This window comes from Papio anubis, chromosome 1, assembly GCF_008728515.1.
Source record: "Papio anubis isolate 15944 chromosome 1, Panubis1.0, whole genome shotgun sequence".
Lineage (NCBI taxonomy): Eukaryota > Metazoa > Chordata > Mammalia > Primates > Cercopithecidae > Papio > Papio anubis.
This window is the reverse complement of record NC_044976.1, coordinates 145,721,879-145,743,320: the sequence shown is the minus strand read 5'-3', so window position 1 is coordinate 145,743,320 and position 21,442 is coordinate 145,721,879. Positions and strand designations below refer to the sequence as shown.

Sequence of the window (21,442 nt, the reverse complement as noted above, 5' to 3'; positions counted from 1 at the left end):
GTGGAGATCAGTATCTCCCCTGTACTGCCCCACCTGAAATATGCACCCTCAAATACGACATATGCTCTTGTTCTGACCAATTTTTCTTCATTGATTTGTATCTCAGTTAAATATCACATTTACAGAGAAAACTGACAACTCAGAAAACAATGTATTTATTTATTTTTGTTCCTATAATACATAGAATCCTAAATCTTTATTTTGATATAATTTATAAACATTTAAAATTGATTATTTTACTGTATCCTTTGCAGATTTTTTCACAGGGGCATGGTCATATTTAACTTTAAAACTATGGTAGTCTGCAACGCCCAGCACAATAGTACCCGATAGCCACTTAAATATTTGCTGGTGAAACAATAAAAAAAGAAAGACACGGAAGGATGAAAAGGGGACATAATCTTTTGCTATTAAGAAAAATAAAAATAGAGCTCTTTAAATTTATTTAAAAGTTTTAATCTTCATTATAAGGTGGCATTTTGGTTGTTAAGCACATAGATTCTCAGTCGGACCATGATGGTTTAAAAGTTAGCTCCGCTATTTTAGCTGAGGGCAAGTCACATTACTTTTGTAAGTTTCATTTTCTTGATTGGCAAAATGGGGATAATAATAGTACCTACCTTACAAGGTCTGAATGAAGTTTCAGTGTGAAAACAGAAGCATTTACCTCAGTACCAGGCACATGCTAAATTCTCAAAATTATTAACTTTTATGAGTATTCATTTACCTGAGGATCAAAAAGAAAATAAAGACGTCCCTTCTTCAACTGGAGTGCAAAATATTCTTCCTGATTGCCAGGTGATGCTGCAAAGACAATCAAACCTTCAGGCACTTTTGTTCGAAAGCTGGCCTTAATGCCTGGTAAGACAATGTGATCAGCAAATCAGTGCTGGGGTTTTGTTGATTCTTTCTGATAAATGTACATTTACTTTCATTATTATTTATGATGTAGTGAGTACAGTCAGGAAGTTATACACAGCAATGTACTGGCATGGTCTAGGCCATTGGTTTTAAATATATCCCATTTTAAATGCCAATCAGTACTTGGAAACTTATGCCTGTGTTCCTGCTAATCAATATATAATGAAGTTTAAATTTATGCAAAACTCATCAACCTAAAAAGACATATTGTCAACCCAAAATTGGATACTCAGAGTATCAACGTGAAAACATGATCAGAGAGTCATAAAAATAAATGGATTTTTGACACGAGTGAAAGAAACACAGAGGATCTTGCTTAAAATATTTATGAAGTTCAAATAATCAGTTCAGTAATAGAAGTTAATATTGGAAAGACCTGCCATGAAGTGGCCTATAGAGGTAATTTCCTGAAACACCATCCTATAACCAAATGGTTTGCAGCCTTCAGAATTCTGGGATCTTTACTGACCCTTCAGAGCGCATACCAGCCCTGCATAGGATATACAATGCTCTTTTCTCATAGAAATTTCCACAGCTTAGGAAGCAGGGGCAACATGCAACAGCCCTATGAATGATGCCTTCCCCCTACCATTACATGGCCCCATCTCCACTCTACTCAGTATCTCACATACTCAACACATACTGTGGAGCTCTTGCCTTGTGTAAGGCTTTTTGCTTAATGTATTAAAACTGGTAAGAGACACAATCTCTGTTTTCAAAGAATTTCCAGTTTAGTTGAAAATATTAAATGCATATGCCTTAACAAATTATCCTGTGAGAATCAAATAAGAGCTTTCAAGACCATATATGAAAATCAAATAACATCTCAAGAACACAATAGTGAATAATGAATGAATACTGATTTGAGTAAAAATACAGTCAGCCAGGATAATAAAAATTTAAAGGAAGGAGATCTTCCTTCAGGCTGAGCTGGTAACCAAAAGTCCTGCATATGTGGGTGGTGGTGGACTCAGGTTCAATAGACATCAACTACCCCAGAAACCATGTCTTAAGAGAAAAACTTTAGCTAGGATTTGAAGGCAGGAAAGCAGATATCATTTGGTGAACACTGGACTGTCGTTTTTTCAACATACATCTGTGGAACACTAACATTTGTTGAACTCTGCTACACGGTAAAGAAGAAAAACTAATAAGCCCATAACTGACATTGAGTTCTAGTTGAGAAAAAAGACAATTAAAAAAAAAAACTGTAATGTGATGTGATAAATGGTATAGGGATATATACAAAATACCTGATTAAAAGAAATTGAGGACAGTTTTAGAGAATATAATACTTCAACTTGTTTTCAGAGAATATGAAGGATTTGGTGGGAATTGTACAAAGGCCTAGAGGTACGGAAAGTTTGAGGAAGGCTGGTTGTGAAGGAGGGAGTTAGATAAATCTGGAGAAATAGGTGAGACCCCACATCTGTACAATATGGCTTGAGAAGTTTGTATAGAAGACAAAGATGAAAAAGAATGCTGTGTTCAAAGTTATTTTGAGAGTACCATTCCTTTAGTCACAACAAAGGTTAAGTTTAGGATACAGGCTTTAGACTTTCCAAGAAGGCAAATCAAATTTATCCTGGCCTTCTTGACTTCTTCGTCTCCATCTTCTACGTTTTATGCTTTTGGTCATTTTCAACAAACTTGACCTAGTGATTTTTATATCTCATTGTTACAGACTCTTTTATTCTCTTACTCCGGCCTGCTTGAACATTGTGTTCTTGCTGTCAGATTCAGGACGCGGTACTTCCTGGCAACTCTTCCACTTCACAGAATAGAATTGTTTGCCCCAACAAATTGCTTTTCAGTAGTCAAACTCACTTGGACTCCTACTACTAGATGTATTGTTCTCTCTCATCTCCCCTAATAAGCGCGCTGAAATGATTGAGCCACCCATTTGAAACTTATCCCATAAATTAATGGAAGAAATTAAAATTTGAGTGGAGAGCAGGAACAGGATTTTCAAAATTGAGACTAAGGCAACAAAATTGATGATGAAATGTAGAGAGGAGACATAACTTAGTTACACAGAAAAGAGGTGAGTGCTGTGCTTTGGGAGAATAAGACACGGACAGACAAGTAACTGAATTAATAATTGAAAGGATAAACTCTATACATTTCAGGAAAGGCACATTAAGTCATATTGATATGAGGTGATGGTGTGGGGCGAAATGGTCCATTCTTTTCACCAATTATTGAGGAAAATGGAGTATTAATAACAGAAATAGAAATGTCGGGTAAGGAAGGAAATCTGGGGTTAGGAATTCTCTTTAGTTTTAGGCATACTGAACTTATGATGCAGAAAACTCTATCTGCCATTTGGAAATGAGAATCTAAATCTCAGAAGAGAAGATGGTGCCAGGAAAATAAATCGGCAATCACCTATCAAAAGCCATGTCTAAGAGACAGATTGTAGAGAAAGAACAAGAGCCTTTAATGGAAGTGTCCACATTTAAGAAAAGAAAAAAATAAGGGCAAGAATAAAGTTAGATCAAGATAATATTGTAAAATGGACGCCTAGATAGGAGGGAACTTTGAGGAGGCAAGGTTAGTTAACTGTGTTAACACTTCCAATAGGTCCAGAGTAATTAGAACTGAAGAAAAGCTTATGGAGCCGGTAATGACATAATCTTTTTCAGTTGAGTAGAATGGACAGACTCTTGACTGCTGGGTGATAAGAACTGAGGAAATGAATGAGTAGAAGGTGGTGACAGAACACGAATTAGAAAAATCTGATAGAGAAAGAAATGGGAGACATAGAAATTAATTATTAGGGTAGACCAGGGAGATAAAAGAAGGAAGCATCTGCCAGCAGAAACATAGACATAAAGTCTGGTCTACAACCTGAGCAAAGAACAATTATATTCCTACCAACTCTTTTCTTCTCTTAAGCTTTTCTCCCTATGGTTCAGGACACTACTCGGGAAATCTTATCTTTCTGTCACCATTTTTCTGTGATATTTGGTATCATACATTATAATAAAACCTATTCCTATAAATTACACAGCTTGAGGTTATTTCACAAAAATAGCTATAATTTGAAACATGAAGATAGCAAAACTCTCTACCAGTGTGTTGGAGTCATCTATGTGGCAGTAGAGAGGAGAATAAAAGCATGGAATTGGGTATTGGGAAGATACCGATAATTGCTCAATCTGGGAAGACAACTACTTCTCTTTAATTCAAGAGAAATCTGACGAATGAAAATAAATCAGTAAGAATTACAGGAATATTTAGACAAGATATACTTGGGAATCTCATAAAAATTATGCACTATTTAAGAAATATGCAAGTGCATGTGTTTTTCTAAAATATATTATTTAATTTTCAAGTTTTATGCTTATATGAGAAAACGCACTGCTAGTACAACTAAAATATAATACTTTACACAGATCAAGGAAAATTTCTTGTAAGAAGGGAAGCTATAGTATAATAAAAGGCAATTGGATTTGATGGTGTATGTGAGACTTTCCCACAGCTTTTTCAAATAATTTAATCTTCTCTTTTTTCTCTTTACATTGCCAAAATAAATAATGAATGATTGTCTTTTGCGCAAACTCTATGATGAAATTAAAAATGCACGCGTTCACTGAAACATCATATTCTTGACAATTAATTATTGCCATAGATATATATACATTCTATCTTTTGAGCCAAATGCTGAAATCATGTAATCAATTCTTTAAATGAACTTAATAAAAAAAAGAATATATTTAAATATAAACATAATCTTTTAATTAACATATAAAACTTTTTTTTTTTTTTTTTTTTTTTTTTTTTGAGACGGAGTCTCGCTCTGTCGCCCAGGCTGGAGTGCAGTGGCCGGATCTCAGCTCACTGCAAGCTCTGCCTCCCGGGTTTACGCCATTCTCCTGCCTCAGCCTCCCGAGTAGCTGGGACTACAGGCGCCTGCCACCTCAACCGGCTAGTTTTTTGTATTTTTTTTTTTAGTAGAGACGGGGTTTCACCATATTAGCCAGGATGGTCTCGATCTCCTGACTTCGTGATCCGCCCATCTAGGCCTCCCAAAGTGCTGGGATTACAGGCTTGAGCCACTGCGCCCAGCCTATATAAAACATTTTAAAGAAGATATTATTGACTCTACCATGAGACAGAGTGGTAACATGCATAACTACTCCAAATTATTAACACTCTCTTTTCCTATGAGAAGATTATGTATTTACAGATTCCTAATTCTTGACTTAGGCTTAGTGATGTGACTTGTGTTGGCCAAAGAAATGAAAGCGGACATGTGGTGTGCACAGGAGAGCAGAAATTTTAATACAGCTGTGTAGTTGAGCTTGTCTTCCTCTCTGCCTCATGAATGTATTTTCATCACAGGCCCAGGAAAAAGAAGAGCTGTGGATCAGAGCCCAGCAGTGCCAAAATATTTTTTGCTTTTAATGTTTGTGTTAAGCTGAAATACTGATTAAAATGGGCAGACAAGTGAAAATTATACTTTTCTCACTTGCTGAAATTTAGATTTTAATTTTCAAAAAATGAGACAGAAAGGAAATGTTCTAAAGTTCAGTTTTTTTGTTTCTAGTGTTTAAATAATACAGCATTTCATGCATCTCTATATTTATTCATTCATTCAAGAAATATTTAAGGAACACATACTTTGTACAAATGGTATACATGAGATGTGTAAAATAAACTTACATCCATGGCCTAACATTCTAAAAATATACAAAATCCAAGTTCTACATGGAAATATTTAACTTTCAAGTAAGAGGGTTTGCAAGTTTCAAATTTAATCATAAAAATTGTACACTGTTGGGGCCATGGATTAGGCAAATAATTGTTAAACAATAAATGTGAAGCTATAACAGAAAGGGAAAAGTTGATAAATTAGACCATGTTAGAATTAGCAACTTTTGGCTAGCAAAAGGTAGGAATAAGAGAATGAAAAGACAAACGATATAGTGAGAGAAGATATTTGCAATACATATATCTGATACCAAGATACATAGCCAGAAAAAACATATGAAAAAGATGGTCGCTATCATTAGTCATCTGAGAAACACAAAATGAAATGCAATACCACTAAATATCCATTAGAATGGCTAAAATGAAAAGGAAACACAAAGTGTAGCCAAATATGTTCAACTACACGTATATATTACATATAACTATATTTTTATATATAATATTAAATAAGTAAAATGTTAAGTTTATAATGTATAACGTAATAATATCTATACATGCAGCATTCATAAACTATTAGTTGGAGTGTATAACCTCTTTTAAAAACTGACAGTATTTATTAAGTTATCCTTGTGGGCCGGCCGCGGTGGCTCACGCCTGTAATCCCAACAATTTGGGAGGCCGAGGCGGGCGGATTCCGAGGTCAGGAGATCGAGACCATCCTGGCTAACACGGTGAAACCCCGTCTCTACTAAAAATACAAAAATTAGTTGGATGTGGTGGCGGGCACCTTTAGTCCCAGCTACTCTGGAGGCTGAGGCAGGAGAATGGCATGAACCCGGGAGGCGGAGCTTGCAGTGAGCCAAGATTGTGCCACTGCACCCAATATAAGCGACAAACGAGACTCCTTCTCAAAATAAGCTATCCTTGTATCTTTTGATGTATATCTTTTATCAACGTTCTCTCACCGGCTCATATCCAGCCCCTTAAAATGCATAGGGTCAAAAGATATACAAGTATATTTACTCAAGACAACACACTATTACACCCAGCTAGGCAAAGGCAGCACACATGTCACTCAACTGTACAAACAAATATAGCAATGAGAATGAACAACTATATACATGAATCTCACAAATATGGATTGTGTAAGAGACACTAAGGACACAGGAATATATACTGTATAATCCCATTTATATCAAGTTCAAAACCAGACAAAAATCCATCTATGATGTTATAAGTCAGGATAGAGGTAATCCTGGCTGGGATTTAGAAAGGGCACAAGGCAGGCCCACTGGGGGCCCCGTAGTCTTCTATTTGTACTGTGGGTGCTGGGTACTCAGGGCTGTCCAGGTTATAAAAATGGGTCAACCTGTGCATTGCTACTTTTTGCACTTTTCTGTATGTGTGTTAGACTTCAACACAAATATTTTTCCAAAACCAAATGTGTCTCTCTTGAACTAAGAAACGTAAAAAGCCATCCAAAAGCTTTTATTCTAGTCAACTTAACTTTGTTATTGCAGATACAGGAAAATGTAAGACATTTCAAAATGACTGGAAATTGTCAGGTAATAGCCATACAAAGGTATTGTAAGAACAAAAAGAAATAAAGAACTAATACATTTCGGCTGATGAAAATTTTGCCTTCCAAAATCCAAATCAAGAGAAGAAACCTGAAATATAAGTTCCTAGTATGAATGAAAAAGTTGCTAAAAAGTTACTATAAACTGTTTAAATGTCTGATCAGAAATTTAAATTCTTAGAATTGACATGTAGAATATGTTAAAAAATCCTACAACTCAATAAAAAGCCAAGCAACCCAACGGAAAATGAGCAAAACGTCTAAACAATCACTTGACTAAAAACTCTGATATGCAAATAACCAAGGCTCACAAGAAAGATGTTCAGTGTCATCATTCATCGGGGAAATGCAAATTAAAACTACTATGAGACACATCTCTGTACCCACTAGAATGGCTAAAATTAAAAACACAAAATTCTGCTGAACAGGTGATGAAATGAAAACTCTCATACATTGCTAATGTAAATGCAAAACTAAACAATCATTTTGGAAAGCTGCTTGGCATATTCTAAGTTAAACATATACGTAGCCTAATCCAGTCTTTAACTTAACTTTTCATTTTCTTAATATTTTTGATGAAGTTGAATTTATCATTTGTTAATGGTTAGCACTTTGTACCTTGTCTGAGAAATCTTTACCAACACCAAGATGATCAAGATATTTTCTCATTTTTCTTCTAGAAGCTTTATAATTCCAGCTTTTATTTGTTAGGTCTATGAATCCATCTCAAATTAAATTGTATGAATGATGTGAGGTGGGAGTCAGGCTTTATTTTTTTTTTGACTACTACACACTATACAATACTATGTTGAAAAGATTGTACTCTCCCCATCGAATTGTCTTAGCTCCCTCAAATTTTAATTGACATTGGAAGTCTGAGTCTATTTCTGATTAATTTGCCAGTACTTACACAAATACTATAAAGCCTGAATTATTATGGCTTTATTTTAAATCTTGAAATAAGATGACTAAGTTGGCCAATTTTTAAATACGTTATTCAATAGTATCTTGGATATTCCAGGTCTCATGCATATTCTTTCAACTTGTAGAATCAATTTGGGAATTTCTTCATAAAAAACTTGCTTGAATTTTGATTGGAATTACATTAAATGAATAAATCGACTTCAAGAAAATGGCTATTTTAACAATATCTTGTTTTTCATCCACAAACATGACAAATCTTCATCTATTTAGGCTTACATTGATTTTTCTAAGTTATGTTTTATAGCTTTGACTATACAAATATTTCCATTTATTTTGTTAAATTTAAGTGCTTTTTTGAATATTCTTCTAAATCCAATTTTATTTGTTTAAATTGTTTATTGTTAGTGTATGTTCAATTAATTTTATTTATATTAATGTTGTATTCTGCAATCTTTCTAAGTTCATTTATTAGTTTTAATACTTTTTTGAGGATTGTTTAAAGCATTTACATATAAAATTATGTCGATGACAAATAAATACATTTTCTTTTCCTTTTCAATATTTATGACTTTTATGTTACAGTATTGTTTTAGCAGTGGCTAAAACTACTGATAAAATTTGAACGAAAACTTGATCCCTATCTGAAAAGCAAAACATGCACTATTTCACATATATATATATATGGCCTATTTTATGGCCCAGCATATAAGCATATTAGCTGTAGAATATTTGTAGTGTACATTTCATATATACATATATATACACACACATATGTACACACACACACATATATATGTATATATATTCTGTAGAATATTTGTAGTGGTCCTTTATCTCTCCTGTACTTAGTATGCTGAAAGTTTTCTTTAAGAGTAGGTATAAAATTTTGTAAAATGTTTTCCAACTCTATTGAGATAATATGATATTTTTCTATACTATTACCTCTATTAATGTGGTAAATCATATTGATAGATTTTTTAAATTAATCCAAAATATTTCTCTCTCTCTCTTCCTCTCCTGTTCTCTCTCCTCCTCCTTCTCTCCCCTTACCACTCTCCACTCCCCAACACCCATCATTCTTGCAAACCAATTCTGGGCTTTGCTTTCTGTTTCTATTTCATTGATATCCAATTTTGTCTTTTTTTTATTATTATTATTTCTTATTACTTTGGGCTTAATTTGTTCTTTTTAGCCTGTTTTAAGAAGCAGCTTAGGAAAGTTTGGACTTTTTTCTTCTAAGATAACCATTTAACCCATATATTTCTCTCCAGGCATTACTTGAGGTGCATGCCAAAAAGCTCATGTTATACTTTATATTTTAATTGTTAAAAAAAATCCCTTTTTCTTAATTGGTAGGCCATTTAGGAATGTGTTAATTTGAAGTACTTAGAAAATTTCCAGACAGCATTATCAGATTGATTTCTAATTTAATTCTATGTAAACAGAGAATATACTCTGACTTCAACTTTTGAAATATATTAAGGGGCCTATTATGGGGAGGGGGGAGGGGGGAGAGATTGCATTGGGAGTTATACCTGATGTAAATGACGAGTAGTTGGGTGCTGACCAGTTGATGGGTGCAGCACAGCAACATGGCACAAGTATACATATGTAACAAACCTGCACGTTATGCACATGTACCCTAGAACTTAAAGTATAATAATAATAATAAAAAAAACTAGAAAAAAAAAAAGACTCTTTTATGGCCCAGCATATTACCTGTAGAATATTTGTAGTGTATATACTTTCAAATGTACATACTTTCCATGTACATTTGAAAAACAATAGCTATTTTCCAGTTTTGTATAAAATGTACAATAACTATCACTTAAGTTTGTTGATAGTGTGTCTTATTTTTCTGTATTTTTACCGATTTTTATCAACTTCTTTTATTAAGTGCTAAGAAAGTCATTTAAAAATCTTGAGATATGGGAGAGAATTTGTCTGTTTTGTCCTTTAGTTTGTAAACTTCTGCTTTATGTATTTTGAAACTCTATTACTACATATAAGCACATTTAGGATAATTTCTTCTTAATCAATTGACTATCATTACAAAATGTCTATTTAGTAATATTACTGGTCTTAAAGGTTATTTTGGCTGATATAAATATCACCACTACCATTTTCTTATGATAAATGTTTCATGGTTTATTTTTTCCATCCTTTTGCTTTTAAGCGATTTATGTTTTTGTACTTAAAGTGTGTTTCTTGTACACACTTTATGAGTCTTGCTCATTTAGCCAGGTTAATAATGTATTCTTTTTTATTACTGTGTTATGTGCATTTATATTCAACATAATTATTAATATGTTTCTAACTTAATTTTACCATCTTGCTATTTGAATTCTGTCTTTTCTTACTTTCTTCTTCTACTTTTTTTTTTGCATTTGCTCTTTGCTTCTTTGCTGTGCCTTCCCTATCTTGTTATGGATTAGAGGAGTTACCTTAACATTCCATTTCGCTACCTTTTTCATCTCCCTAGCTAGACTTTTTAAAACGGCTCTCTAAGGATCATCATATGTATTCTTAACTCGCATACTATCACAAATTAACATTATACTTCTTCACATATAAGAGTCTTACAGCAACATACTCTCCATTTACTCTTGTCCAATTATTTGTATTATTTTTTCATACAGTTTAATTTCATATATGTTGTAAACTGCAGAATATATTTAAATTTCTTGTTTTCACTAATCTAATGTCTTCAAAAGAATTTTTAATAATATTTTCTGTTTATTCATATTTTTAATTTCCATTTTCCTTCATCCTTTCCTCACATTTATTATTGGTATTTTTTTAGCCTAAAAATGTTTTAGCACTTCTTGTAATACAAGACTATTCATGATATAGTAACTCATTTATTTAATCTAAAAATGTCTTTCAAATTATTTTTGAACAATATGAATAACAGTGAAATTCTCAAATTTCACTGAATATAGAATTGAGATTGGTGTTTTAAAGTTTCTAAAGATATTCTTTTATCTTCTAGCCTCAGTTATTTTTGACGAAATGTTAGCATTCATTCCTTTCATTGTTCTCTTCTACGCAGTGTCTTTTTCCTTTTCTCTAGTTGATTTTAAGGTTTTTATTTCCTTAATCTTTTTTTTAGTAATTGGACTGTGAGTATATAATATGTGGTTGTAGTATATTTATTCTAATTGGAATTCATTGAGCTTCTTGCATTTTTAGGTTGTTTCATCATCAAATTTGAATATTTAGCATCAGTTATTTCTTCAAATATTTTTCTGCCTATTTCTTCTTCCTGGAACCCACATCTCCATGCATGTTAAATCTGCTGATACTATTCCACATGTTATCGATCTGTTTATTGTTTCCAACCTGTTTTTCTCTTTATTTTTGTTTGGTTACTTCATAATGGTATGTGTTTAAATTCATTAATCTTTTATTCTGCACTGACCAATTTGCTATTATACTTATCCAATAAAGTTTTTATTGTAAATTTATACTTTTCAGATCTAGAATTTCCATTTTATTTCTTCTTAGAGCTATCATTTATCTCTTAAAATATTTTATCTTTTCACCCATTATATGAATTTTACCTTTTTTTTAATGTTTACAATATTTGCTTTAAATTATTTGCTTTCTCATTACAGTAATTTGGCAATCTGTAGATATATTTCTACTGACTATGTAGAACTGAAGTTGAGCTTTAATTATATTTAGTTCACCTGTGTTTAGCTCAACCTTCAACCATTGGTGATGCCACCTTTTGGATCTTATCCATATTTGAGCTATTAGGGGACTTGGCTGGGATTATAAATATTTTTGGTTCATATTTGGATTAAATTTCTTCATAATTCTGGAATCCAATCATGGCAAGATTTCATAGAAATCCACTTCTAGGGCCTCTTCAACTGACATTATCTTGGCAAAATTCAAGTGTGGAGGATAATAGTGGAATCTGGGACTGAGCTACTTGCTCATTTCATCTTACTAGGTCACATTGTTGTCTAAGGGTCGATGGTTTCCCCTTGACCTTTAAAATTCTCCCCATCTACAGTAGCATACTCCTCCACTATCTGAACAAGTGCTTAGACTCAGATATGGAAACTGCCACAGCACTCTGATCACCTATGATGCACTTATTTCTTCCTAAAATTCAGTTCAGCCAGGGTTTTCTACATTGCTTCTCCTTGATAGCCTCATAGACAGAGATATTTACTTAGTCTGGTGTTTCTTGTTGTTACCATGAAAGTGAAGTTCTTTCTCACTCTTCTACATCCCAGTTTGAAACAGAAGTTTCTAATTACTTTGTGAGTAACTTTGTGAGAACATGAATGCAATTGTTTTATATATATTTCTCTTGACTCCAGTCAATTTGTAGATTGTTCAACTGGTTCTATATTTTCAATGGATTATCTTGGATTTTACAGGAAATATTATCAGAAAATAATAATTATCTGATCAATTTATGTCCAACTTTTAAACTCCTATTTCTTGTTGCATTAATTGGACCTCTGCAACAGTGATAAGTGACAGCAGTGATAAATTCTTCTCTTTTTAATGCTATTTTATGTTTTGTAAAAATTGACATATTTTTCTACATATTTGTTCAATTGTCTAATCATCTTCATATTCAAGATTTTTTTCTTGTAAATTCTGAATCTCTCTTACTTAAAAATATACCTGTATTTTCCAAATGTATTCTTCATATAGATGATTATATTCTCTTAAGAATTTTTCAAAAATTTAGGATAGCCCTTAAGCCAGACATTTTCTCTTTTTAGCCTTCAATAACAAGGTTAACAATTTTTTACTTTAGGAACAGATATTAATCCATGGGTTTAGAAAGGTCAATCAAGTATTATATGAAGTTAAAAATAACAAAAACAAAACAAAACAAAAACCCAGCCAGGCACAGTTGCATATGCCTATAGTCTCAGTTATTTGAGAACCCAAGGCAGGAAGATGGCTTGAACCAAGGAGTTTGAGTCCAGCCTGGGCAAGATAGTGACATAGTGGAACTCTGTCTCTAAAACAAAACAAAACAAAAACTAACAACAAATAGTAGTTAACTTTTAGCAGGAATTTTAAAAAATTGATTAATGAAAGGAAGAAATGAAAACATCAACCTACATTAAAATATAAAACTAGAGAAAATAAACAGTAGACAATAACTTAAAGATACATCAGTTCCATTAACTTGCCTTTGCTTTCACCAAAATACATGTTTGCTGTGAATAATAAAAATAAACAAGAAAGACATAATACTTATTTTAAGGGAAACCCGTCCTACAGTAGTAGAAGTATTTGTATTCAAATGAGTACAAAATATTATAAAGACCCAGTACACAAGGGATATGTAATCTACAAGTATAAAATAGCAAAAAAGTGATGAATTTTGTTGAAATGAGAACAAAATGATATACAGAAAAAGTTCACAGAAGCTGTGATGGTTAAGCTGGACTGTGAAGAATGAATTAAAATTCAGAGGGTGCACAATGAAGTGAAGGGCATTACAGGGCATCAATAAATAAATATTCATAGAAAGGAAGAAATTACAGTCAAAGAGAAAGCACTTTCTTGAAACTACTACCACCACCAGACTGTCTATTTCTTGTTGATATTTGTAACTACCTGTATCTGGCCGGGCGTGGTGGCTCATGCTTGTAATCTCAGCACTTTGGGAGGTCGAGGCAGGGGGATCACTTTAGGTCAGGAGTTCAAGACCATCCTAGTCAACACAGTGAAACCTTATCTCTATCAAAAATACAAATATTAGTTGGGTATGTTGGCACACCTGTAATCCCAACTACTCAGGCGGCTGAGGCAAGAGAATCACTTGAACCCTGGAGGCGGAGGTTGGAGGTTGCAGTGAGCCGAGATCGTGCCACTGCACTCTAGCCTGGGTGGCACAGTGAGACTCCATCTCAAACAAACAAACAAACAAACAAACAAACAAAAAACTACCTGTATCTGCAGTCGGTCTACTATTCCCTGTTTAGATCATAGAAGGAAGTACCAAACTAAAGTGTTGAGGCGAAGATGAAAGGTGTCAGAATCTGGTGCTATCGCTAAATTCTCCTTCTCCTTCAGATACATTAACCAAATCCATTGATCTCAATCCTAAGGATATGACAGACAACACATTATTCAAATCCTACTAGGAAACACATTAAATAAATGAGTAGAGCTTACGGATCTAAAGCATGTTCTTTGACTCATATTCAACAGAAAATTCCAGTATTATAATCAGAATGATATGACTCAGTTTTAAAAAAATCTATTAGAAACTTTAAAAAATGCTTTATTAAACTAGTAGAATAGTAGTCAAAGATGTATAAATAACTGCTGAAAAACAAGACAAAATATGCCAATACAATACTCAAACTATACTTTTTTCAGGAAACTAGAGTATGGAAAATATAGTATGCATAGGCTCCTGAAACTAAAAGAAAATTTTCACATAAAATGATTTATTCTATTAGCTGGGTATTTTCTTATTCTTGCACATATGAAGACAGCAGAAACCCCCTTGGTTTCATTATCAAATATCCCTTCAGCTTCGTTCCTACTCAATCCAAGTGCTCAGAGATGGATTTCCAGTGCCTAGTTAGTGCATTAGGGAATGTAAAAGTTCATTTTCATATAGAAATAACTCTGGCTATATAGTTTAATTTAAATTATGCAAAACAGTTCCTAAATTAGAAAAACTTTTTCTTTTTATTTGACTGCCATTAGGTGGTGCTAGAAATGTCTCCATTCATAAAATATTTATGGCTAACCAGCTCTATAAATACATGAATAACAAAATCTCCATTGATTATACTTGACAAAAGAACAGTTGAAAACTAACCTGAAAATATGAGTGCCCTGGAATGAATCCCCAAACATTCCTTAGAATACCAAAGTTATGTTATCTTACTATTTAAACATGTATTTTTCTTCCTTTTGAAAATTAAATTTTTTTCAGTTGCTTACTATAAAATAATTCAATAAATATTTGATTAGCATTCTAAAAATTACAATGAAAGTATAGATTAGGATAAAAAGTAGGGAAATACCTGAGAAAAAAAAAAACAAGAATAATGTGCTTTAATGTACAACAAGTGTTGAGCAATGATTTCATTCTCATCTGTATAAAACAAAGAAATGTGTTTTACAAAAACTTTTATTTTAGGTTCTGGGGTACATGTGAAGGTTTTTTACATACATGAATTCATGTCACGGAGGTTCGACGAACAGATTATTTCATTATCCAAGAATTAAGCCCAATCCCCAATGTTTTCTGCTCCTCTCCCTTCTCCCTCCCTTCACCCTCAAATAGACCCCAGGGTCTGTTGTTCTTTTGTGTTCACAAGTTCTCATCATTTAACTCGCACTTATAAGCGAGAACATGCAGTATTTAGGTTTCTGTTCCTGCATTAGTTTGTTAAGGATAATGGCCTCCAGCTGTATGCTCCTTCAAAAGACATGATCTTGTTCTTTTTCATGTCTGCATGGTATCTCATGCTGTATATTTACCACATTTTCTTTATCTAATCTGTCATTGATGGACATTTAAGTTAATTCTGTGTCCTTGCTATTGTAAATAGTGCTGCAGTGAACACCCGTGAGCATGTGTCATTATGGTAGAATGATTTATATTCTTCTGGGTATATATCCAGTAATGGGATTGGTGGGTCAAATGGTATTTCTGCTTTTAGATCAAAGAACGTTTTCTTTCATCTTTTGAAATAATTCCCCATTCCTTCCTTGGAGCAATTAAAATCTGTAGCTGTCTAAATGTGACCCTTATAAGGACTGAACATGCTTTCCAACCTCCAAATGATTAAAAAAAAAAAAAAAGAAAGAAAGTAATATCCACCAGATACTTTATGAAACACATATACATGCTATAGTTCTCATTTCCTGAACAGAATAGCCCATAGAGTATCTTAAATGGAGATACTGAACTGCATGATCTCTAAAATCTGTAGTAGTGTGTGAATTTAAAAAATAATGAAGTGAAATTTTCATCTAACCGCCTTTTCATTTCTGAGTTCACAGCAAGAAAATTCTCAACTTGTGTAATTTCCTTTCCATATATTACAAATAGTTTTCAACCACTGTTAGGCAAAACATTTCTAGCATTACGAATAGTTTGGCCTGGCATTTCTGAAAGACACCAAATTCGATAGATTTAAATGAAATCTTACTCTAGTTTTAATTTGTGTTTCCAAGACAAATAGTGACTTTGAACTTTCATCATAGTTCTTCATTTGGATACTTTTTTGTCAGTTGTGCATCCTTATTATTGATTTGTAAGTGTTTTTCCACATTAAGGGTATTGTTTCATTGTCTGTCACATGTTACAGTCATTTACTTTTTTTACTCAATGGCTTTTAAATGTTATTTTTAAATATAAAAAGGGGGTCTTTTTAATTTTAAAATCTAATATTTTTCAATAATGGTGTCTGCCTTTGCTTTTTATCATTGGGCTTCCTAGCCCAGAATTTGTAACTTACTTACATTTTTCCCATTCATTTTCTGTATTTTTATATTTAATTTTCTGGAAAAAGTAAAGTATTAAATATAAAATTTGTAATTTATTTTGACATGTAAAATGAGATAGGGATATATTCCAGTTTTCTTTCTTAGATACTTATAAATTTACTTTAAAAATTGCTTTTTTTAGTAAATTTTTAAAATTCGGCTTTTAGCTACCTATCAACTCATTCACTCTTTTGTATTAATATTAAAATAATTATCATAAGTTCTTCTTTTCTCTTTTCCTTAAACAGATCCTGCACATTTCCTGCTAAGCTATAGTACTTATTATATATTTAATTGATATTCAGAATCAATCTATTTTCAGATTTATTATTGCTTTAGATTATAGAAAAAAATGTTATTTTTATGCATTTTATTTACTCTTCATGTCTTTCTTATTGCCTTTGTTTATTTATAATAGGTTTTGATGGGCTTTTTAGGTATAAATTTATTTTCTGGAAAAAGTTGATAATTTCTTTTTTTTTAAAATAAAGATTCTTGTTTTTGGCTTTTCTTTTTTTTTTTTAATTTAATTTTACTTTATTTTTTATTTTTATTTTATTATTATTATACTTTAGAGTTCTAGGTGCATGTGTTTCAAGGCGATGCAGGTTTATTTACATGTATCATATGCCATGTCCTATGCTGCACCATCAGCCTCGTCAGCACCCATCAACTCATCATTTTACATCAGTACCGCTCCCAGTGCAATCTCCCCCTTCCCCCCTCCCCTCCCCAGGTAAGGCGGTGTGTGATGTTCCCCTTCCACGTGTCAGGGATCTCATTCCAGTTCCACCTATAAAGGTAGGAACATGCAGTGTTTAGTTTTTCTATTCTTGCTTGATAGTTTGCTAAGAATGATGGTTCCAGCTGCATCCATGTCACAGGGACTGAAACTCATCTTGCATTTATGACTGCATAGTATTCCACGCTTGAATTGTATATATACCCACATTTTCATAAATCAGTCCTGTCACTGGCATTTGGAGGTTGGTTAAAGTCTTTGCTGTATGAATAATTGCCACAATAAATGTATCGTGTGTAGCTATAGCGGCATGATTTATAATCCTTTGGGTATATACCCAGTAATGGGATAAGCTGGAGTCATGTCGTACTTATGATTCAGATATTGGAATCTTATGCACTGTTTCCATAATGGACAAGACTAGTTTAAATCCACCAACCCAATTAAAGTACTTACCTTCTCACATCCTCTCAGCACCTATTGTTTTCCTGACTTTTGTGAGTTTCCATTCTAACTGGTGGCAGGATGAAGGTATCTCATTTATGGTTTACAGTTTGCATTTCTCTGATGGCCAGTGATGAAGTAGGCATTTTTTTCATGTGTCTGTTGGCTTGTAGCAGATATCTTCTTTTGAGAAATGTCTATTCGCTTATCCTTTGCCCACTTTTGATGGGGTTGTTTCATTTTTTTCTTATGGAATTTGTTTGGGTTCTTTGCTTTGTAAAATCTGGATGTTAAGCCCTTGTCAGATGAGTAGATTGCAAAATTTTTCATGGCATTTCTGCTTAGGTTGCTGTTTCACTACATCTGAGTAGGTAGTTTCTTTTATGAGGCTCTTTAGTTTAATGAGATCCCATTTGTCAATTTTGAGCTGCCGTTGCTTTTTTAGTGTTTTAGACATGAGAGTCTTTGCCCATGCCTATATCCTGGACCAGTACCACCTAGGTTTCCTCTAGGGTTTTATGGCATTATTAGGTCTAACATTTAAGTCTCTAATCCATCTTGAATTAATTACTATTATAAAAAGGGTAAGGAAAGGATCCAGTTTCAGCTTTCACCCAGCAAGCTGTGGTGCCAACACCATTTTATTAAAATAGGAATCCTTTCCCCATTTCTGCCCATTTCTCTCAGGTTTGTCAAGATCAGATGGCTGTAGATGTGAGTATTATTTCCTGAGGACTCTGTTCTGTTCCATTTAGTCTATATCTGTTTGGGTGCAAGTACCATGCTGTTTTCCAGTTACTGTAGCCTTGTGTAGTATAGTTTGAAGTCAGGTAGCGCTTGTTTTACTCCAAGCTTGCTCTTTTGGCTTAAGTTATCTTGGAGATCACGGGCTCTTTTGGTTCCATATAGACTTCAAACAGTTTTCCAATTCTGTGGAAACTCATTTGGGATCTTGATGGGGATGTTTGAGATATAAATCCACCTTAGGCCACAATGGGCATTTTCACAATGTGATTCTTCCTATCCCATGAGCATGGTATGGTCTTCCCATTTATTTGTATCCTCTTTTATTTCACTGGGCAGTGGTTTGTAGTTCTCCTTGAGAGGTCCTTACCATCCCTTATGGGGTTGGTTTCTCATAGGTATTTATTCTCTTTGGAAGCAATTGTGAATGGAGTTCATTCCTTGATTTGGCTCTCTGTTTATCTGTTACTGGTGTATAAAGAATGTATGATTTTTGCATTGATTTTTATCCTGAGACTTTGCTGGGGTGCTTATCAGTTTAAAGGATTTTTGGAAACAGGACAGTAGGATTTCCTAAAATGTAATCATGTCATCTGCAAAGAGGGACAATTTGGCTTCTTACCTAACTGAATGCTGTAGTTTCTTTCTCTTGCCTAGTTGCCCTATTGGGAGCTTCCAGCAGTATATTTGAATAGGAGTGAGTGGAGAGGCATCCCTATCTTAATGCCAGTTCAGAGATTTTTCCAGTTTTTGCCCATTCAGTATGATGTGGCTGTGGAGGTTTCTGTCATAAATAAGCTCTTATTATTTTGAAGTCACGTTCCATCAATACCAAGATTTATTAGAGTTTTTAGCATGAAGGGCTATTGAAGATTTTGCAAAATAAAGCACTTTTCTGCATCTATTGAGATAATCATGTAGTTTCTTGTCTTTGGATTTCTGTTTATATGCTGGATTATATTTTGTGAGATTTGAATGTGGAACCAATGCTTACATCCCAGGGATGAAGCCCTTGATCATGGTGGATAAAGCTTTTTTGATGTGCTGCTGAATCCGGTTTGCCAGTATTTTATTGGGGATTTTGCATCGATGTTCATCAGGGATATTGGTCTAAAATTCTCTTTTTGTTGTCTCTGCCAGGCTTTGGTATCAGGATGATGTTAGCCTCCTTAAAATGGAGTTGGGAGGATTCCCTCTTTTTTCTATTAGTTAGGATAGTTTCAGAAGGGAATGGGTACCAGCTCCTCCTTGCCTCTGGTAGAATTCAGCTGTAGTCCATCTGGTCCTGGACTTTTTGGTTGGTAGGCTATTAGCTATTGCCTCGATTTCAGGGCCTGCTATTGGTCTATTCAGGAGTTCAGCTTCTTCCCTGGTTTTAGTCTTGGAAGGTATGAAGTATCCAGGGAAATTATCCATTTCTTCTAGATTTTTCTAGTTTATTTGCATGGGGTGTTTATGAAGTATTCTCCTGAGTAGTAGTTTGTATTTCTATAATAGGGTCGGTGGTGATATCTCTTTATCATTTTTTGGTACGTCCTGTTGATTCTTCTCTCTTTTCTTCTTTATTAGTCTTGCTAGTAGTCTGTCAATTTTGTTGATCTTTTCAAAAACCAACTCCTGGATTCATTGAAGTTTTTGGAGGTTTTTTATATCTCTATCTCCAGCCAGTTCTGCTCTGATGCCAGTTATTTCTTGCCTTCTGCTAGCTTTTGGATATGTTTTGCTCTTGCTTCTCTAGTTCTTTTATTTGCTTGATGTTAGATTATCAATTTTAGATCTTTCATAAAAGCTCTCTTGTGGGCGTTTTAGTGCTGTAGTTTCCCTCTACCACACTGCTTTAAAATTTGTGTCCCAGGATTCTGGTATGTTGTATCTTTGTTCTCATTTGGTTTCAAAGAGACATCTTTATTTCTGCCCAGCCTCATTTCATTATGTACCCAGTGGTCGATTTCAGAACTGGAGTTGTTCAGTTTCCATGTAGTTAGGCGGTTTGATTGGAGTTTTCTTAGTCCTGAGTTCTAGTTTGAAGTTACTGTAGTCTGAGGAGACAGTTTGTTTATAATTTCTGTTCTTGTACATTTTGCTAAAGAATTACTTTGCTTGGTGTAGTAGTCAGATTTTGGAATAAGTGCTAGCGGGTGCTAAGGAAGAATGTATATTCTGTTGATTTAGGGGTGGAGAGTTCTATAGATGTCTATTAGGTCTGCTTGCTGCAGGGGATGGAGTTGAATTCCTGGATATCCTTGATAGCACTCTGTCTCATTGATCTGTCTAGTAGCCGACAGTGGAGTGTTGAAGTCTCCTTTATTGTGTGTAAGTCTAGAAGTCTCTTTATGATCTCTAAGGACTTGCTTTATGAATCTAGGTGCTCCTGTATTTGGAGTGCATATATATTTAGGATAGTTGGCTCTTCCTGTTAGTTGATCCTTTTTACCCATTATGGCCAGCCAGCCCTGCTTTGACTCTTTGGATCTTTGATGGTTTAAGTCCTGTTTTATCAGAGACTAGTGGCCCAGCCCCTGCTTCTTTTGTTCTCCATTTGGCAGTGAAATCCTTCCTCCATCCCTTTGTTGGGCCTATGGCAATAGCCTCTGCATGTGAGGATGGGTCTCCTGAATGCAGCAGACTGATGGGTCTTGACTCTTTTATCCAGTTGCCAGTCACCTTGTCTTTTAATTTAGACATTTAGTCCATTTACATTTCTAAGGTTAATATTATTTATGTGTGAGCCAGTCCACTGCCATTATGATATTAACTGGTTATTTTGCTCGTTAGTTGATGCAGTTTTCTTACTAGCCTAAATAGATGCTTTACATTTTGGCATGTTTTCTGTGGCAATTGCGGTTGTTCCTTTCCATGTTTAGTGCTTCCTTCAGGATGTCTTGTAAGGCTGGCCTAGTGGTAATAAAATCTCTAAGCATTTGCTTATCTGT

The 21,442-nt window shown here is 34.0% G+C and overlaps 1 protein-coding gene across 1 annotated transcript in view; it reads right to left on the bottom strand.

The window, feature by feature from the left end:
* Positions 1 to 21,442, bottom strand: part of USH2A (usherin) — a 790,277-nt gene that overhangs the window by 462,848 nt on the left and 305,987 nt on the right. The window contains exon 21 of the mRNA XM_021927201.2: positions 728 to 858. Coding sequence (XP_021782893.2) covers positions 728 to 858 — 131 coding nt within the window. The remainder of the gene's footprint in view (positions 1 to 727; positions 859 to 21,442) is intronic.